The sequence below is a fragment of the Canis aureus genome, chromosome 26 (genome assembly GCF_053574225.1).
Source record: "Canis aureus isolate CA01 chromosome 26, VMU_Caureus_v.1.0, whole genome shotgun sequence".
NCBI lineage: Eukaryota > Metazoa > Chordata > Mammalia > Carnivora > Canidae > Canis > Canis aureus.
In genome coordinates, this window is record NC_135636.1 from 12,011,594 (window position 1) to 12,026,312 (window position 14,719).

Below are 14,719 nucleotides of genomic sequence, written 5' to 3' on the forward strand. Positions count from 1 at the left end.
CCTGAAAAATCACTCGTCTGTGTTTATCCCCACGAGAAGCAAGATTGCCATACCGTTCCTGGTACCGGGCCATGACGTTGACCTTCAAAAGCCCTGAAACGGCTGTTTTCCTGGCTGCTGTGAGCTGTTGAACTCAGGAGTAGGTATTTCCCGAAAACATTTAACATCCCATAGCAAAGGTGTTGGAGGCGTCGTCTCCATTGTCGTTTCTCCCGGGCTGTGGTTGGCCTTTCTGCGTGAGCGCTTCTCCCCGCTGCGGGCTGGCTCTGCCAAGCGTGGAATCCAGGCCTTGCCTTCCCATTTGAGCTTTCCTGCTCACCCACCCCAGGAGGTAGATCAAAGGGGAGGGGACGCTTTGGGTATGAGGCGGTGATGCAGGAAAGGAGTTCTAGAAGAGACCTGCCCAAAGAGTTGAGGAGCACAAGTCAGTCACGCGGCTGACACAGAACATGCCTCCTGGCTCTGGGGCACAAACTTCTCCAATTATCAGAATGAAATCTTCAAGAAGCAAAATGGACATTTAATAGTTGCTTGCTTCCCCATCTACCCCTCCAGTCAGCCCACAGTGGCCGGGCTGGTATTTGTCTTCCTCTTAAAATGGATGCTGTCCAGGGAACTCAAAGAACTTCATTTATTTTCATTAAAATTCCCAGTATCAGTGACAGGCGATCGGCTCACGGGTGTGGAGGATGACAAGTGGCTGAGAGTACATCTGATCACAAAGAAAGCTTCATCCTGTCCAGGTACAGAAGCGTGAGCTGTAACAGCCCCCACCATCTGAGAAATACGCTGTCACAGGGCTTATCAGTGGAGACAAGCCAAAGCCAGACCTGCGAATTCAAGGAAATTCAGTAAAAGTGAGGTTTTTTCAAAAGGGGAAGTCTGAATAGATAAGACATATTTTAAGCAATCTCTAGAATTAGCCATCATCCATCCACGTGGTAAAGGGGGAACGGCAAAATACAGGTAATGCAGAAAATTCATTCAAGCACTTAGGTTGAGCTTCCTTCTCCACTGCCTTATAACAAAAATCTCTAGTTCAGAAAGGACTGGTTTGAGTTTGCTTTTTTGTCCTCTCTGAGGGCTGCCAGAGATGTCTCAGAAGGACTGAGAGAGCACACACAGAATGGCCTGATGTGACACTGTGTGCCCAAGTGTCAATGGGCTGTGCAGAGCAATGCATCTTTTGAAGCTTGAGGGAATTGCTGTTTCCTGGAACCCCTGCCATCCTGAGAAATGGTCGAAGGCAGAGACAGACCTACCTTGAAGCATAAGCCTCTTACAGGCATAGACCCCTGGGTTCTCCCGAAGACCTAGGGGCAGGCGGGGGAAGCAGCAACTGGGGATCCATGGGAGGGATGGGGGCAGAGAGCTATGCCCCTGCTTGGGGTCGCAGGGGGAGAGGGAGGGGGATGGGTCATGCTGAGCTGGACCGGCACCACCAAGGATGAGGGGCCTCAGGGCTGGTGCTGGGCAGGTCGGGGAGCTCTGTCTCCCAGGATATGCCCTGAGGCAAGAAGCTCTGCCCCTGACAGTGTGGCGTTTCCAGTAACAGGTTGTGACACCCAGGAAAGCCTGTTTTCTATTCTCTCTAAATGTGCTGTTACATCATCCTCTGATGCAGAAGGGATCAAAGAAAACATAGCAAAAAGCAGCAGGAAACACCTATTGTAGAACTGGGTCAAGCAATAAATTAATAACAACTCCTTAATATAATTCCCGGTAGACTCCGTTTATATGACCATCTTGTGAAGGCGGAACTACATGCAAAGGAAACCTCAGTGCTTGCCCGACATGGGGGGTGGGCGGGGTGGGGGGCGGTGAAGGGGGTCGGGGGAAGTTCCCACAAAGGGGCAGCAGGTGGGAATGTTTTAGGGCGAGGGGCCATTCTCGACCTTGAGTGTGGGGATGGTTATACAAGTGTAGGCATCTGCAAGATTCATAGGACTGTATGTTGCCAAGGGCTTTATTGTATGTAGAATATTCCATTTTTTTTTCCAGTAATTGATTTAGTCACATGTGTTGACTGTCTGACTCTACTGTATAGCAGACCTGTTTCTCCTTCCTAGGTATCAGAGTCAACAGAGTCCTATGGGAGAGAAATTGAAAACGAAAACAAAAAAGCTTCAGCATCCAAAATCCAGTTGGTGAGCCTTGGGGAGGGGGCGCCTCCGGCCCGACTGGGAGGGGGACATGGGTTTGTTTGCAAATCTGTCTCCTCCCTGTCACCTGTCAGCCTGCAGATGGCAGAAACCATTTCAGTGGCTCTCAGCAGGTGCTTGGTAACAGTTGTGAAATAAATAACAGGGATGGGGGGTCACCCAGCAACCCAGCTCCAGAGCCCTCTCCCCTCTCTACCCCGCTCCCCCATCACACTTTCTTTTCTCTCCTTCCCTCTCCTGTTTCCCCACCCTCTGGCTCCCTCGTAGGCCCACCCTCACGGGTCTGAGGGTTTCCACAGTCTCCCAGCTGAAAGACCAGGGGCCCATCAGCATGGCTCCTACAGGAAAATGGATCCAGAGGAGCTTCTTCCCAGCCCTCCAAGTCTCCAGGAAGGCTCCTGAGGCAGGGCATCAGAATCCACCAGGAAAGTGACTGCAGGGCTCCCCAGGAACACGAAGCATCATAAGCTCAGGACAGGAAGATGAGAATCTGGTCGCTGTGTTGGGGGCCAGCAGGTACCCGCAGTGGTGAGGCTGGGTGGGGTTTGGGGTAACCACTCATCCCTCTAGGGCTGAGTTGCAAAAGTGCCCAGTGAGGGGTTAGACTCCAGGACTCCGTGGCAAATACAAGCCCGGTAACAACTGTCTGGTAGCCTTCAATTTCCATGACCGATGTCCACCTAAGTGATGAGTTCTGGAAAGAAAAAAACCACGTTCCTCTGCTCACTGCTGGTTCCCCTGCTTTGGCACCTGGCATATCCCATGGTAATGACACCGAGTTGGTGTGTATGTTTGGAGTCGGGGGCTAAGGGTCTTAATGACTAATGTTCTAAGAATATTTCTCAGGCTATTGCTCGGAAAAAGACTGGAGGAAACAAAGGGGAAGAAGTAAGAAAAATTGGGGGGCTTTGTCTGGGGAAGACTCTGTAGGGAGAGGCAGACAGGGTGGTCATCCGCCCCTGTGGGATCTACAGATTGAATGGATGGACGTCCAATGTCATTGAAAACAGAGCTGCAGAAAAAAATCACTGCCTTCTAAGATTGTGTTCTGGCTGAAATCCCTGCACCTTTCAGTATTTGGGAGGAAAAGGAAAGTCAAGTTTCGGGTTGGTTGACCTCCCTTGCTTCAGCATGAACAGATTGGAAGGGCTACCCCAAGCCCTAGAGTTGGTGTTGCTTCCAAGCTCCTAAATATGTTGCTGTTTCTTGTTCTAGTAAAAAGCCAGAATGAATAGTGAAGGGAATGTTTATAACCAGAGGCTCAGAGACATTCCATTTGCAACAGATAATCGTGTATGTCTGTGGGACACGGAAGAGGGAGACACTCCGGTTTCTAGGAAGTCTAGAAGTGGCCAACTGCAGCCAGACGGCCCAACCTGGAGGACTGTCATGGCACACCAGAGCGTGAAATCAGATTTTGGAGGGGGAAGGTTTGCCAGGAGCCTGGGTAGGGATTCTCAGCCAGCAGTTTGAGTGGGCCCTCAGGCAGAGCTGGCTTAGGTTTACAAACAACGAAACAGAGGTATGTGCCGGAGTGCCTTAGCACAAGGTAGCCCCTCGGCTCCAGTTCAGCTAGGACCCTCAACCACCTCAGGTATATGCGCCACCATCAAACACCCAAGTTAGCCCACCAGTCCTTCCTCCTCTTTTCTTCCAGTCCTCAGCAGGCTTATGTTTGGCCAAGCCTCAAGACCTGCTTCTTTGCCCTTCTAGGCTTTCTCTCTGCTGCCCCATCCAGGGACAGAATCATAACCCAGGCCCATGGATTCTGCAGGTACAGGACCAGCTGAAGCATCCTGGTGACTAGGGTGGGTTTGGGGAGCTAAGATCATCTCCCAAAGAGGACATTTACACCATCATAGGCTGGCTCAGCAAATCTGAGGTCCCTAGAGCAGCGTTAATGGAGGGAAGACCACAAGTACGGGCTTCCATGAACATGGGCAGAAACTATCACCCACAGATGGAGTTCCCTCCCTCTCTGTCTCTCTCCCAAAATCTGTCCTGGGTTTAAGGCCTTCCAATGGGTTCAGTCAGTCTCCATCCAGATTATCCAAGACACCGCCCTTACTTAAAGTCAACTCATTCGGCTTTTTAATCACAGCAGCAAAATACTTTCACAGAATACCTAGGGTAGCATTTGATTGCTAACTTGAGGCTATAACCTCACCACCAAACACCCACCACAGAAGCCTGGCTCACCATGCAGTTTCCAGGCCTGTCAAGCTACTGCTCAACCTGCTCCAAATTGGAAAGTGCTAAGAGGTATGACTTCTCTGCCAGCTGTTGAATGACATTCTTCTGAGGTGCCAGGGCTGGGCTCTGATGCTGGGGAGGGGAAGCTGGTGGTGTCCAGGCACTGCCCTACAAGCACAGAGAAGAACAGTGACTAAGCAACAAGCTAAATTTGGTTCCCATGGGATAATGAGAGATCTTGGTTTGCTGTGATAACTCAGATGTCCTAAACTGGCTGTTCCTCTTCCCAGATCCAGTATGAACTACGAAATTCTCCAACATGATTAGTAGAAACTTTTGGAATGCAGCCCACAGTGAGATATGTCACCCAGCACATTACCCTGAGTGAGCTGCCTAAACCAGCATTCTAGATGCTCCACAAACTAGACGGTCAGCCCAGGAACTCACCCTGAGGACGTGCCTGAGAAGATGGGGTACCCAGAAGAATCTAGGCTCGCTGGGACTGAACCTGGGAGTGATGTGGGTATGAAAGGGTGCAAATAGTGTTCGCATCATAAAGAATGCAAAACATAACATGGAAAAATAGTTTTCAACATACATGACAAAGAATTGATAACACATGAAAAGCACTCTTTCAAAATGATGAAAATAGGCTCACAATCTGTTTTCTTAAGTGTCTTTTTAAAACTCTTTGATTTTTACATGGCAAAGAATGTGAACATACAATTAACATCCACAAAAGAAATTAACGTGGCTATGGAACATAGCAACAGATGTTCAGCTTTACTAGAAATTAAAAATTCAAGTAAAGTCATCCCTGGGCTATCATTTGCGACACCTCAGGCTGATAAAAGTTTAGAGAGATCCTGGTACTGTAATAAATGGAGAAACTGATTTCTGACTCTCTACTCTAGGGGTGTTACTGATGAGTCTCTCTATGGGTCAGTATTTGTCAAAAGCCTTTATGATTTTCCTGTGCTCAGACTTCTCTGTAGACTGTTTGCAAAGATGGCCAGAGCAGCTCCTCCCTTCCTGTCCCACACACCCTCTAGCAATCTGAGCTCCCATTCTTCCATCAGTTATCTGGGCTCACGTGGAGTCTTGCTGTGACCAACACAATGCTGCATAAGTGAAGCATTACAATGTCAGAGACTAGGCCTGCAGAGGTTTGGCAGTTTCCATTTTTGCCGTCTTGGCCCTCTGAGCCACCGCGTGAGGATGGCTGGCTACACAACTGGAGAGACCACATGGAGAGAGAGGCTCTGGCTGACCCCATGACTGCAGCTGGATCAGCGAGCCCAGCCAGCACCTCACAGAGCAGAAGAACTGCCCAGCTAAGCCCGGCCAACCCCCACAATGGTGAGAAGTGATACATAGTTGCCCTTTTAAGGTATTTTTGCATTTTAGGATGGTTTGTTACATAGTGACATATATGTTTAGAATTCTATAAAAATAATCAGACAATTGCACAAAAATACATGAACACTTATGGTAGTACTTAAACAACAAAAACACTGATATGATTTTGATGAAATGGAATAATACCCATAAAGGAATAGCTAAATTAATAAGGGTGCCTCTATTACAGTAAAATGCAATGCAGCTATTAAATATGAGAATGCAGTCTCCATTTATTTACATAAAAATATAAGTACCATGTTAAGTGAAAAAAAACAGGTTATGGGAGAGTGGGAATAGCTAAGTGATGGAATGTGCAGATGGAAATTTATAGTATGTATAAATTTAACTTATAGTAGAAGCTCAATTAGTGGTAGCTTCTGAGTATGGTCACATTCTTAAAATATAGGATTATTAATAGAATATTAATATCAGCTATTATATAATATCCATCCTGTACATTAATTCATTAATATATTAATTAATAGCAAAAGATAATATATTAATAATAAATAACAATAAGAAACCCTATTTTTATCAAATGTATACATATATACATTATGTTATAATTAAGTATATATAACTAAGTATATAATTAAGTATGATATATAACTATATATTATATATAAGTATATATTGTATGTAAGTATGCATAAGTATATATTATACTTAATTATAACCAAGCATATATATATATATATATATATATCAAATATATATCATATATATATATGATAGTGGATTTAACAGATATCTCATTTTTTTCTCTAATCTCTTTTCCATTTTCAGAAATTTTATGGTGGGCTATATTTTATTTTTTATAGCCATTTCTAAATTTTAAAAAGCAAATTAAGAAAGCATTCTGCTTTTCACACTTTGATAATTTGCTTTAGCTACATCATGAAGTTTCCCTAAACTGCATGTGAGTGTACATGTGTCTGTATTCTTTGCATATAATTCCAAAAATGGAGGCCCCCACAATTGATAATAAGCTCCAGTATTGTTTATTTAAATGTATGATTTAAAAAAGATTTAAATGTATCAAAGCATTGAAATAATGTGTACTTTCTACTAGAATCCATATCAGAACATCTTGTCCCCTAAATCTGATGATAAATTGCTTATAGAAATGTGACATTCTATTTTTAAAAATCTTTGAATTATTTGTGATGCATAAAATATAAAAAATAGAGAAAATCGGGTTCTCCCTTCATAAAATAAACCTCTACTTTATTATATATATATATATATATATATATATATATATATATATATATATAATACATTGTCAAAAGCCAGGAATATATATATTATATATATTTATTATATATAAAAATGTTTTATATATATGTGTGTGTATATATATATATATATATATATATATATATAAAATATAGCATTAGCACTCAAAGATCCCTATAGTCTGGGATCTTTCTGGACAAAGTTCAGGATCATTAGAAGCCTCGGCTAAGGTTACCCAAGCTAATACACAAGCCATGCTGTTCTGGAGATGGAGAAGATACAATGAAGCACCAGGTGCACAGGGCACTCACACCATGGATCATTGAGGAGAGGAGCACGGTCTTTAAAAGCCCACCGTGGTTGTTTATGGTTCAAATCCACACTATATCTCCTTTTGAGGAAATTCTAAGGCATTTTATAATATTGAGATTCCCTATAATTGATGCAGTAAAGAGGTATTTTTGTCCAAAATTTCCTGAAATCATGGGGCATCTGACTGGCTCAGTCGGTGGAATATGCAACTCTTGATCTCTGAGTTGTGAGTTTGAGTCCCATGCTGAACATAGAGATTTTTATTTTAAAAATAAAATCTTTAAAAAACAATTTCTTCACATCATTTGATCATGGAATTATGGAATCTTTTTGTTTGTTGCTGTTTGGGGTGGAAGAAGAGGTGATTGTTGGTAGAAATAAGACTTTTTTATCTCACTGGACCCACACTAGTGTCTAAATGGTGGATGGACAGAAAGAAGAGAGGGAAGGAGAAAGGAAGGAAGGAAGGAAGGAAGGGAGGGAGGGAGGGAGGAAGGAAGGAAGGAAGGAAGGAAGGAAGGAAGGAAGGAAGGAAGGAAGGAAGGAAGGAAATGACACAGGAAAGAAATCAAGGTCTATAATTTTAAATTTATGATTCCAAGAATGCTCTGAAATAAGAAAGGTTTTTTTTCCTCTTCAAATTGATAGAGTCTCATTAGGTGGCAAATCTTGACCAGAAGTGCATGAGGTTATTTATGATCTTTACTGAGCCCTCCCAGTGAGAATATCCCTGTTTTGCTGCAGAAATATTGCTGTTAATGATGATGGGGCTTCCCCTCAGTCCCTAATGGGTCGTCACATAATCTAGGGTCATTGCCTCATGCTTCCTTTTCCAAATCTGAAACAAAATTCAGCTGATTTGAAGGCATTTTGAGAAGAGACTGTGGATCTGTTCTGCATCCATATTTGTAGAGCTGTTCATACCAGGTAAATTCACTTTCTGGACTATGACATGGAGAGAGGGCCTCCCGGGTTTGTTGCAGTGGTTAAGTATGATGATATATACAGAAACCCAATACACTCTGGACATAATATATGCTTCAAGATGCCCACTGCTCTCTTTGCACTTTTTGCTGACCCAATCCCATGGGGCCCATCTGGTCAGCATCAATGCTTAGTGATCCTCCAGCTTTACCTGTCCTAAGTCAGGAGAGAATGGAGCAGAAGCCCAGATTATGTCTCCATTTATTCCTCCCCCTGCAGAAACCCTAACATAATTACCACATACATCAATTCTGCCACTAGAAGCTATGCCCAGGCTTATTTTGTTTTCCTTCATGCAGCTTTAATGATTTCCTCTGTGTAAAACATACCATTTTAAATTAAAAAATTAAAAATTCAGAGGCAGATATCCAAACAAGACAGCAGCACCCTCCACTGGAGGCCATAGCTTTGGAGCGCAGCATCATGCCAGGGACCATGCGTACAGTTAGCAGAGTGGCTGCTAAGGCTGTAAAGCTGAGTCCACAGTGGTGGGTCCTGAGACTGAAATACTGATGAACAGATCCAGTTAACCTGACTGCTGCTTCAAAAGTCTCCCGGTTTGTTATGCTATTTAATGGGACCAAAGTACATATTTGTAGGGAAAAAATAGGAATGACAACTACCTAACTGCATGCTATGTTTGAGGCTTGCATTCTTTGCAGGTTAGGAATGGGAAGAGGAACTGGAATTTAGGAGGAGGAGCTGAAGGCATGGAAGGTAGTAACAAAATACTCAAAATTATGTTTTTTTTTTTTACATACTACAACCCAAGACTTTTAGAAAGAAGACCTTAGTAGGAGTTTGAAAGGTTGCTAAGAAATCACTTTGAGTTTCTTTGGAAATACGAAGTCAGGCTCAGATGCTAAGAAGTCCTCCAAGTCAAGCAAGAAGACCCCAGAGTCATGGGATTCCTGCTTTAAAAAAAAAAAAAAATCCAGGGCCAAGATGCAGGAAGGACTTGAGGTCTGAGCTTCCGTGAGCTGTCTTCTGACCCTCCCTGGCAAGACAGCTCTTCGGTAGTGTACCTCCCCACCCTCTGGCCTCAGCTTGTTTCTGTTTGCTGTAAAATTGTTTATTCAAAAGGTATTTATGGAGCATCTGCAATGTACCAGGCACTTTTCTAGACACAGAGAAGATCACAGGGAACACAGAAGGCAGCTCAGTCCTTGCTCTCAGCAGCAGGGCAGGCGTGAGCATCAGACCACCTACATCTTGGTATGCTAGGCCAGGCAAGGGCTTCTGCTGACTATGAACACCTTTTGTCCTTACTTCTTACAGTGTTGAGTACAGATCTATCCCTGTGTCTCTCTTATTAGTTGTAGTGAAGATGGCTAGCTGTCCACAAACCTTTGTTCCCCACCTCCATAGTAACCCAGCTGGAGCTGGGAAGTGGCTACTGGCCCAGCTCATCATGGACTTGTGAGTACTTCCAACCAACGGAATGTAACTGGAGGTGATGTGAACCATTTCAAGGCCAATGCTTTTAAGAGGTGGGTGCGCCTGCTTCATACTTGCTTTTCAACAAATGGATACAAAGTAGGACAAGACCCTGGGGGGTAAATGCATATCCTTGAATCATCATAGTGAGGAGAGCCACTTGCCCCAGTGAATAAGTGAATTGTTATTACACTTTATTTGTTGCAAGAAATGAATTGCTACTATACTTTATTTGCTGCATTTTGAGGTATATATGTTGCTTGTATTTAACCTATCTTAACTAACACATCACTTAGGCCTTATTCTATAGCATATCTCCATATCTCCCTTCTAAGTTGATTTTTAACTCTCAGGAATCCTTTGTCTTTTATCCCTTTTAGCCTAGTTATCCTGATTCCTTCTAATTCTTTCTGTATTTTGTTGTTGTATATTTCTACTCCTCTTGGGACATTTTACATAATGCTGCTGCTGCTGCTGCTTCTTTCTTCTTCTTTCCTTCATACAGCTTTAATGATTTCCTCTGTGTAAAACATACCTTTTTAAATTAAAAAATTAAAAATTCAGAGGCAGATATCCAAACAAGACAGCGGCACCCTCCACTAGAGGCCATGAGGCCTAAACTTCTGTGAGCTCCTCTTCTTCTTCTTCTTCTTCTTCTTCTTCTTCTTCTTCTTCTTCTTCTTCTTCTTCTTCTTCTTCTTCTTCCTCCTTCTTCTTCTTCTTCTTCTTCTTCTTCTTCTTCTTCTTCTTCTTCTTCTTCTTCTTCTTCTTTTCTTCTTCTTCTTCTTCTTCTTCTTCTTCTTCTTCTTCTTCTTCTTCTTCTTCTTTTCTTCTTCTTCTTCTTCTTCTTCTTCTTCTTCTTCTTCTTCTTCTTCTTCTTCTCCTCCTCCTCCTCCCTTCCTCCTCCTCCCCTCCTCCTCCTCCTCCCTTCCTCCTCCTCCCCTCCTCCTCCTCCTCCTCCTCCTCCCCTCCTCCTCCTCCTCCTCCCCTCCTCCTCCTCCCCTCCTCCTCCTCCTTCCTTCCTCCTCCTCCTCCTCCTCCCCCTTCTTCTTTCTTCTTTCTTCTTTCTTCTTTCTTTCTTCTTTCTTCTTTCTTCTTTCTTCTTTCTTTTTCTTTCTTCTTTCTTCTTTCTTCTTTCTTCTTCTTCTTCTTCTTCTTCTTCTTCTTCTTCTTCTTCTTCTTTTCTTCTTCGGTCATACATTCTGACAGTTACTTAAACCTCACTCTGATGTACCTGTTAAATGGATAATTACCTCAATATATAAAGATCTACAAATCAATAGAAAAATGGGAAAAGTACATAGATGGTTCACAGAAAAGTAAATATAAATGGAACTTAGATGAAAAAGTCTACTTTCCTAAAATAAGAGAAATGTGAATAAAATTTGATTGAGATATTTTTCCAAATATTACCCTAAAAAAGATAAAGAGATATTAATACACTCCATTGAGTGTGGGAATATAGGCACCTTCATTTAGAGCTAATAAAATTTAGTACATATTCAAAAGAATGAATTGCAAATGCACTTCTCATTTTGCCCAGCTAATCAGTTTATAGGAACTTACCTTACAGATGGTTTTATGGGTACAAATTTACGTGTGGTCAAACTTATTTATTGCAGTTGCCATAATTGTAAAGTATCTTTATATAACCAAGAGGTTATCATTGAGGGACTGGTTAAATTATGGTATGTTCATGAATAGCTTTAAGCAATAGTGAGAAAGATTTTTATGCCCAGATAGGGATATATTAAGTGGGGGAAAAGGAGAAAAGTGTCTAGTACACTATTCTGGGGGAAAACATGCATACATTAATGAATACATAAATATGTATGGTAATATATGTTATTGGTACATATACATGGTCATATACTATATATATGATTGTGTACTTATATGTGTATTTGCTCATATTATATATACAATACATATTATGTACCATATATATGCACATATGTGTATATATACATATGTGGTATACATATACACACATGTGTACACCCATACACACAAATTTATAGAGGATACAGTTGGGAAGCTGCACAAAAGCTGGCCACATTATTTGTTATATGGAGGAAACTTAGGTAGATGTAGGCAGAGGAAGGATGGAAACTTTTCACAGAATATATATTTCTTTTTTTTTTTTCAGAATATATATTTCTAATTTGGAACCATAAAAATAAGAAATCTACTCAAAAAGGAAGTGAAAGAAGTTCCCAAACTTCTTCTCTTTCTGTTACAACTATTTACTCACTGGAGTCATTATTTGGGCTGGGACCTTGGTTCTTAAACAATTTGGGAATTACGGTCCCTTTTATGGGTCTGCTGAGATCCATGGATAAAGAATGTACACAATATTATATTTAATCACAGGTATCCATGGACCTCTTTGGCTCAGTTACAAACTCCCGGTTAATATTTCCTGTTAAAAAAAAAAAAAAAAAGCAGGTAAAAATGGAGGGCAAGTGAAAGATTCTTATGTCTCTATTTCTCTTGTCTTTTCCTCTTAGAAACTGTGTCCCACCATGTTTATCTCATTGTTCTTTGTTTTAGAACACCTACCCTTCTTTATACCTAATTTTCTGGATTTCTTTGTGATTCTCCTTTAAAAAGAAGCCTTAAAAAATTACATGAGTTCTGTGATTACATTTTTAAAAAGACTTCCCTTTAATTTCCTACCTCTTCTTAGAAATTGATTTCCCCTTGACACACTTTCAGGAATACACTTTTGCTCACCCCTGGGGCTCACTTTTGAACAACTGTTCTTTTTCCTGTCCTTGAACTGATTTAGTACAAGCCTTGTGTCCCTCTTTCCTTTGCTATTAGTATGCTCACTGTAATTCAGATTGGGAAAGAAGTTTCTTAAAACAATACCCCAAGAACTAGTATTTAAATTAATTCTACTAAAAATAAATAAAATAAAATAATTTCCTCATACCTTTGCAAAATTATAGAGTAATTAGAGACATTTTTTATTCTCATCATCCAATAGTTGTAGAATCCCTTCTGTGATAGAAAAAAACCTGGCACGGACTAGCACAGTCGGTGCTCAAGAATGTCTCTCATTACCTCATCATTTTAGCACAAAGTGCTTCAGACTGCTGCATGGCCTCAGCCTGCCTGCATTGCTGCCCACCTCTCTTTTCCTGAGATCCCTGCATTCAGGCCACACTGGTGTCTGGTACCAGGGTGAATAGAGTCTGAAGCCCACTGCCTCACATTTGGGAAAGTATTACTCTAATTCACCTCACTACACTGCCTCCCTACTTGGGCACTTCATTCTTGTGCTCCACCCAGATCTCCCCTTCCCCTTCCGATGAGACAACTGTTTTTCTAGATTCTGGGAATGTTGCCTGGTGATAGCACTCACCTGTGTCCCTCCCCCAAGAATTGCATTTGACGAGGGGAGCCTCCTCCCCAAGACTAAAACCCTTCCCTTGGGTCAGTCCAATGATTGCTTCAAGAGATGTACAGATGGCTGACCCCTTGCCTCAGTTCAGGGTAAGTTGGAAAATCTGTCTGACCTCTGGAGCATTCTGTGGGCTGAGCTGAAGCTGCTGTTGTGACTTCATGACAGCCCAACTCCTCCCTCTGCCCAACTCAGCTTCCCACGCTTCCTCCCTCCCAGATTATGTCCCAAGAATCCTTTGCAACCACCACCTGCCCTTAATTCCCCATCTCAGAGTCTCTTGTCTAGGGAACACAGGACTCTAATAAAACTCTTAGACATCGAGTCATTCTAGAAAATTGCTTCCATGATAGCTAATAGTGCAATGAACATCAGTTGTTTTACCAAGCCCAACATCCTTACCCCCTTCTTCTCATATCACCCTCAGGGTATGCCTACCACCCTTCCCCTCCACCCACACTACAGTGGACAAGGACCCACAACCCCTGTTGCCCCCCTAGGGGGTATGGGCCCCAGGCCTAGCCAATTAGAGCAGCACATTGCCTTGGCCACTGTGATTGGTTGGAAATGGCACATAATCCCAGCTATGCCAATAAGAACCCTTCCCAGGGGCAGCCCGAGGGGCTCAGCGGTTTAGCGCGGCCTTCAGCCCAGGGCCTGATCCTGGAGACTGGGGATCGAGTCCCGCATCGGGCTCCCTGCATGGAGCCTGCTTCTCCCTCTGCCTGTGTCTCTGCTTCTCTCCCTCTCTCTCTCTCTCTCTCTGATATGAATAAATAAATAAAATCTTAAAAAAAAAAAAAGAACCCTTCCGAGGACTTATGCTTCAACCATTGCGACTCAATCAATCATTCAATCCTCTCTGTCCCAGAGTTCAGAACTGACTGGTTGAAAGAAAATTTCAGAGAAAAGCAGGATGAAAAGATGAAGATCCCTGATGACATCATTTGACCAGTTGAATTCAGCTATTTCTCAACTCAGATCAGCTATGAAGTTTCACTTAGGGAGTTAATGTATTCTATTTGTTTAAGCTCAATTGACTGGTTTCTCTTATTTGAGAGCAAAAGAATCCTGTCTGATACATAGGGTTTCTTTTACTTGCCCTCAATTAATAATAATAATTAATAATAACAACAATAATGTGCAACTTAAGTTAAACTTTTTTCTGGGGATGTATCCTTTTCTGCTTCTTACACAGAGCTCCAGAACTCAAGGCAAAACTATGCTTTCCCTGAATGCCTTGACATACTTCTGGCATCTTACAGTGATGCCCACAGTGTCCTTACATCTGTCAGACTTGGTGTGTCGGGCTCATTGAGTTCTCATGTCTAATTATTTTTTTTAATATTTTTAAATTTATTCAGGAGAGACACAGAGAGAGAGGCAGAGACATAGAAGGAGAAGCAGGCTCCCTGCAGGGAGCCCAATGAGGAACTCGATCTGGGCACTCTGGATCACGACCTGAGCCAAAGGCAGACACTCAACCACTGAGCCACCCAGGCGTCCCTCATGTCTAATTATTTTGAATTAAAAATCTCTTCCATTACTGGGGCGCCTGGGTAGGGGCTTGGATGGCTCAGTG

At 42.5% G+C, this 14,719-nt stretch overlaps 1 protein-coding gene and 1 long non-coding RNA gene across 19 annotated transcripts in view; one reads left to right on the forward strand and one right to left on the reverse strand.

Moving 5' to 3' along the window:
- KIF16B (kinesin family member 16B) overlaps positions 1 to 5,169 on the forward strand; it is a 314,538-nt gene extending 309,369 nt beyond the window's left edge. For 2 of the 12 annotated variants that reach the window (XR_013364784.1, XR_013364778.1), the window contains 3 exons: positions 2,070 to 2,147; positions 2,430 to 4,424; positions 4,646 to 5,169. Coding sequence is in view for 1 of the 12 variants with exons in the window: in XM_077872137.1 (XP_077728263.1) it covers positions 2,070 to 2,147; positions 4,646 to 4,678 (111 nt within the window). In the remaining 11 variants the exon portion in view is untranslated. Of the gene's footprint in view, positions 1 to 36; positions 140 to 653; positions 744 to 2,069; positions 2,148 to 2,429; positions 4,425 to 4,645 lie in introns of those variants that run through there. The other 10 variants (XR_013364782.1, XR_013364780.1, XR_013364779.1 and 7 more) reach the window with 10 other exon arrangements.
- LOC144297901 (uncharacterized) overlaps positions 1 to 14,719 on the reverse strand; it is a 29,408-nt gene that overhangs the window by 7,981 nt on the left and 6,708 nt on the right. For all 7 annotated transcript variants that reach the window (XR_013364797.1, XR_013364798.1, XR_013364794.1 and 4 more), the window contains 2 exons: positions 4,362 to 4,523; positions 2 to 830 (listed from right to left, as the gene is read on the reverse strand). This is a non-coding gene — a long non-coding RNA (uncharacterized LOC144297901). The remainder of the gene's footprint in view (position 1; positions 831 to 4,361; positions 4,524 to 14,719) is intronic.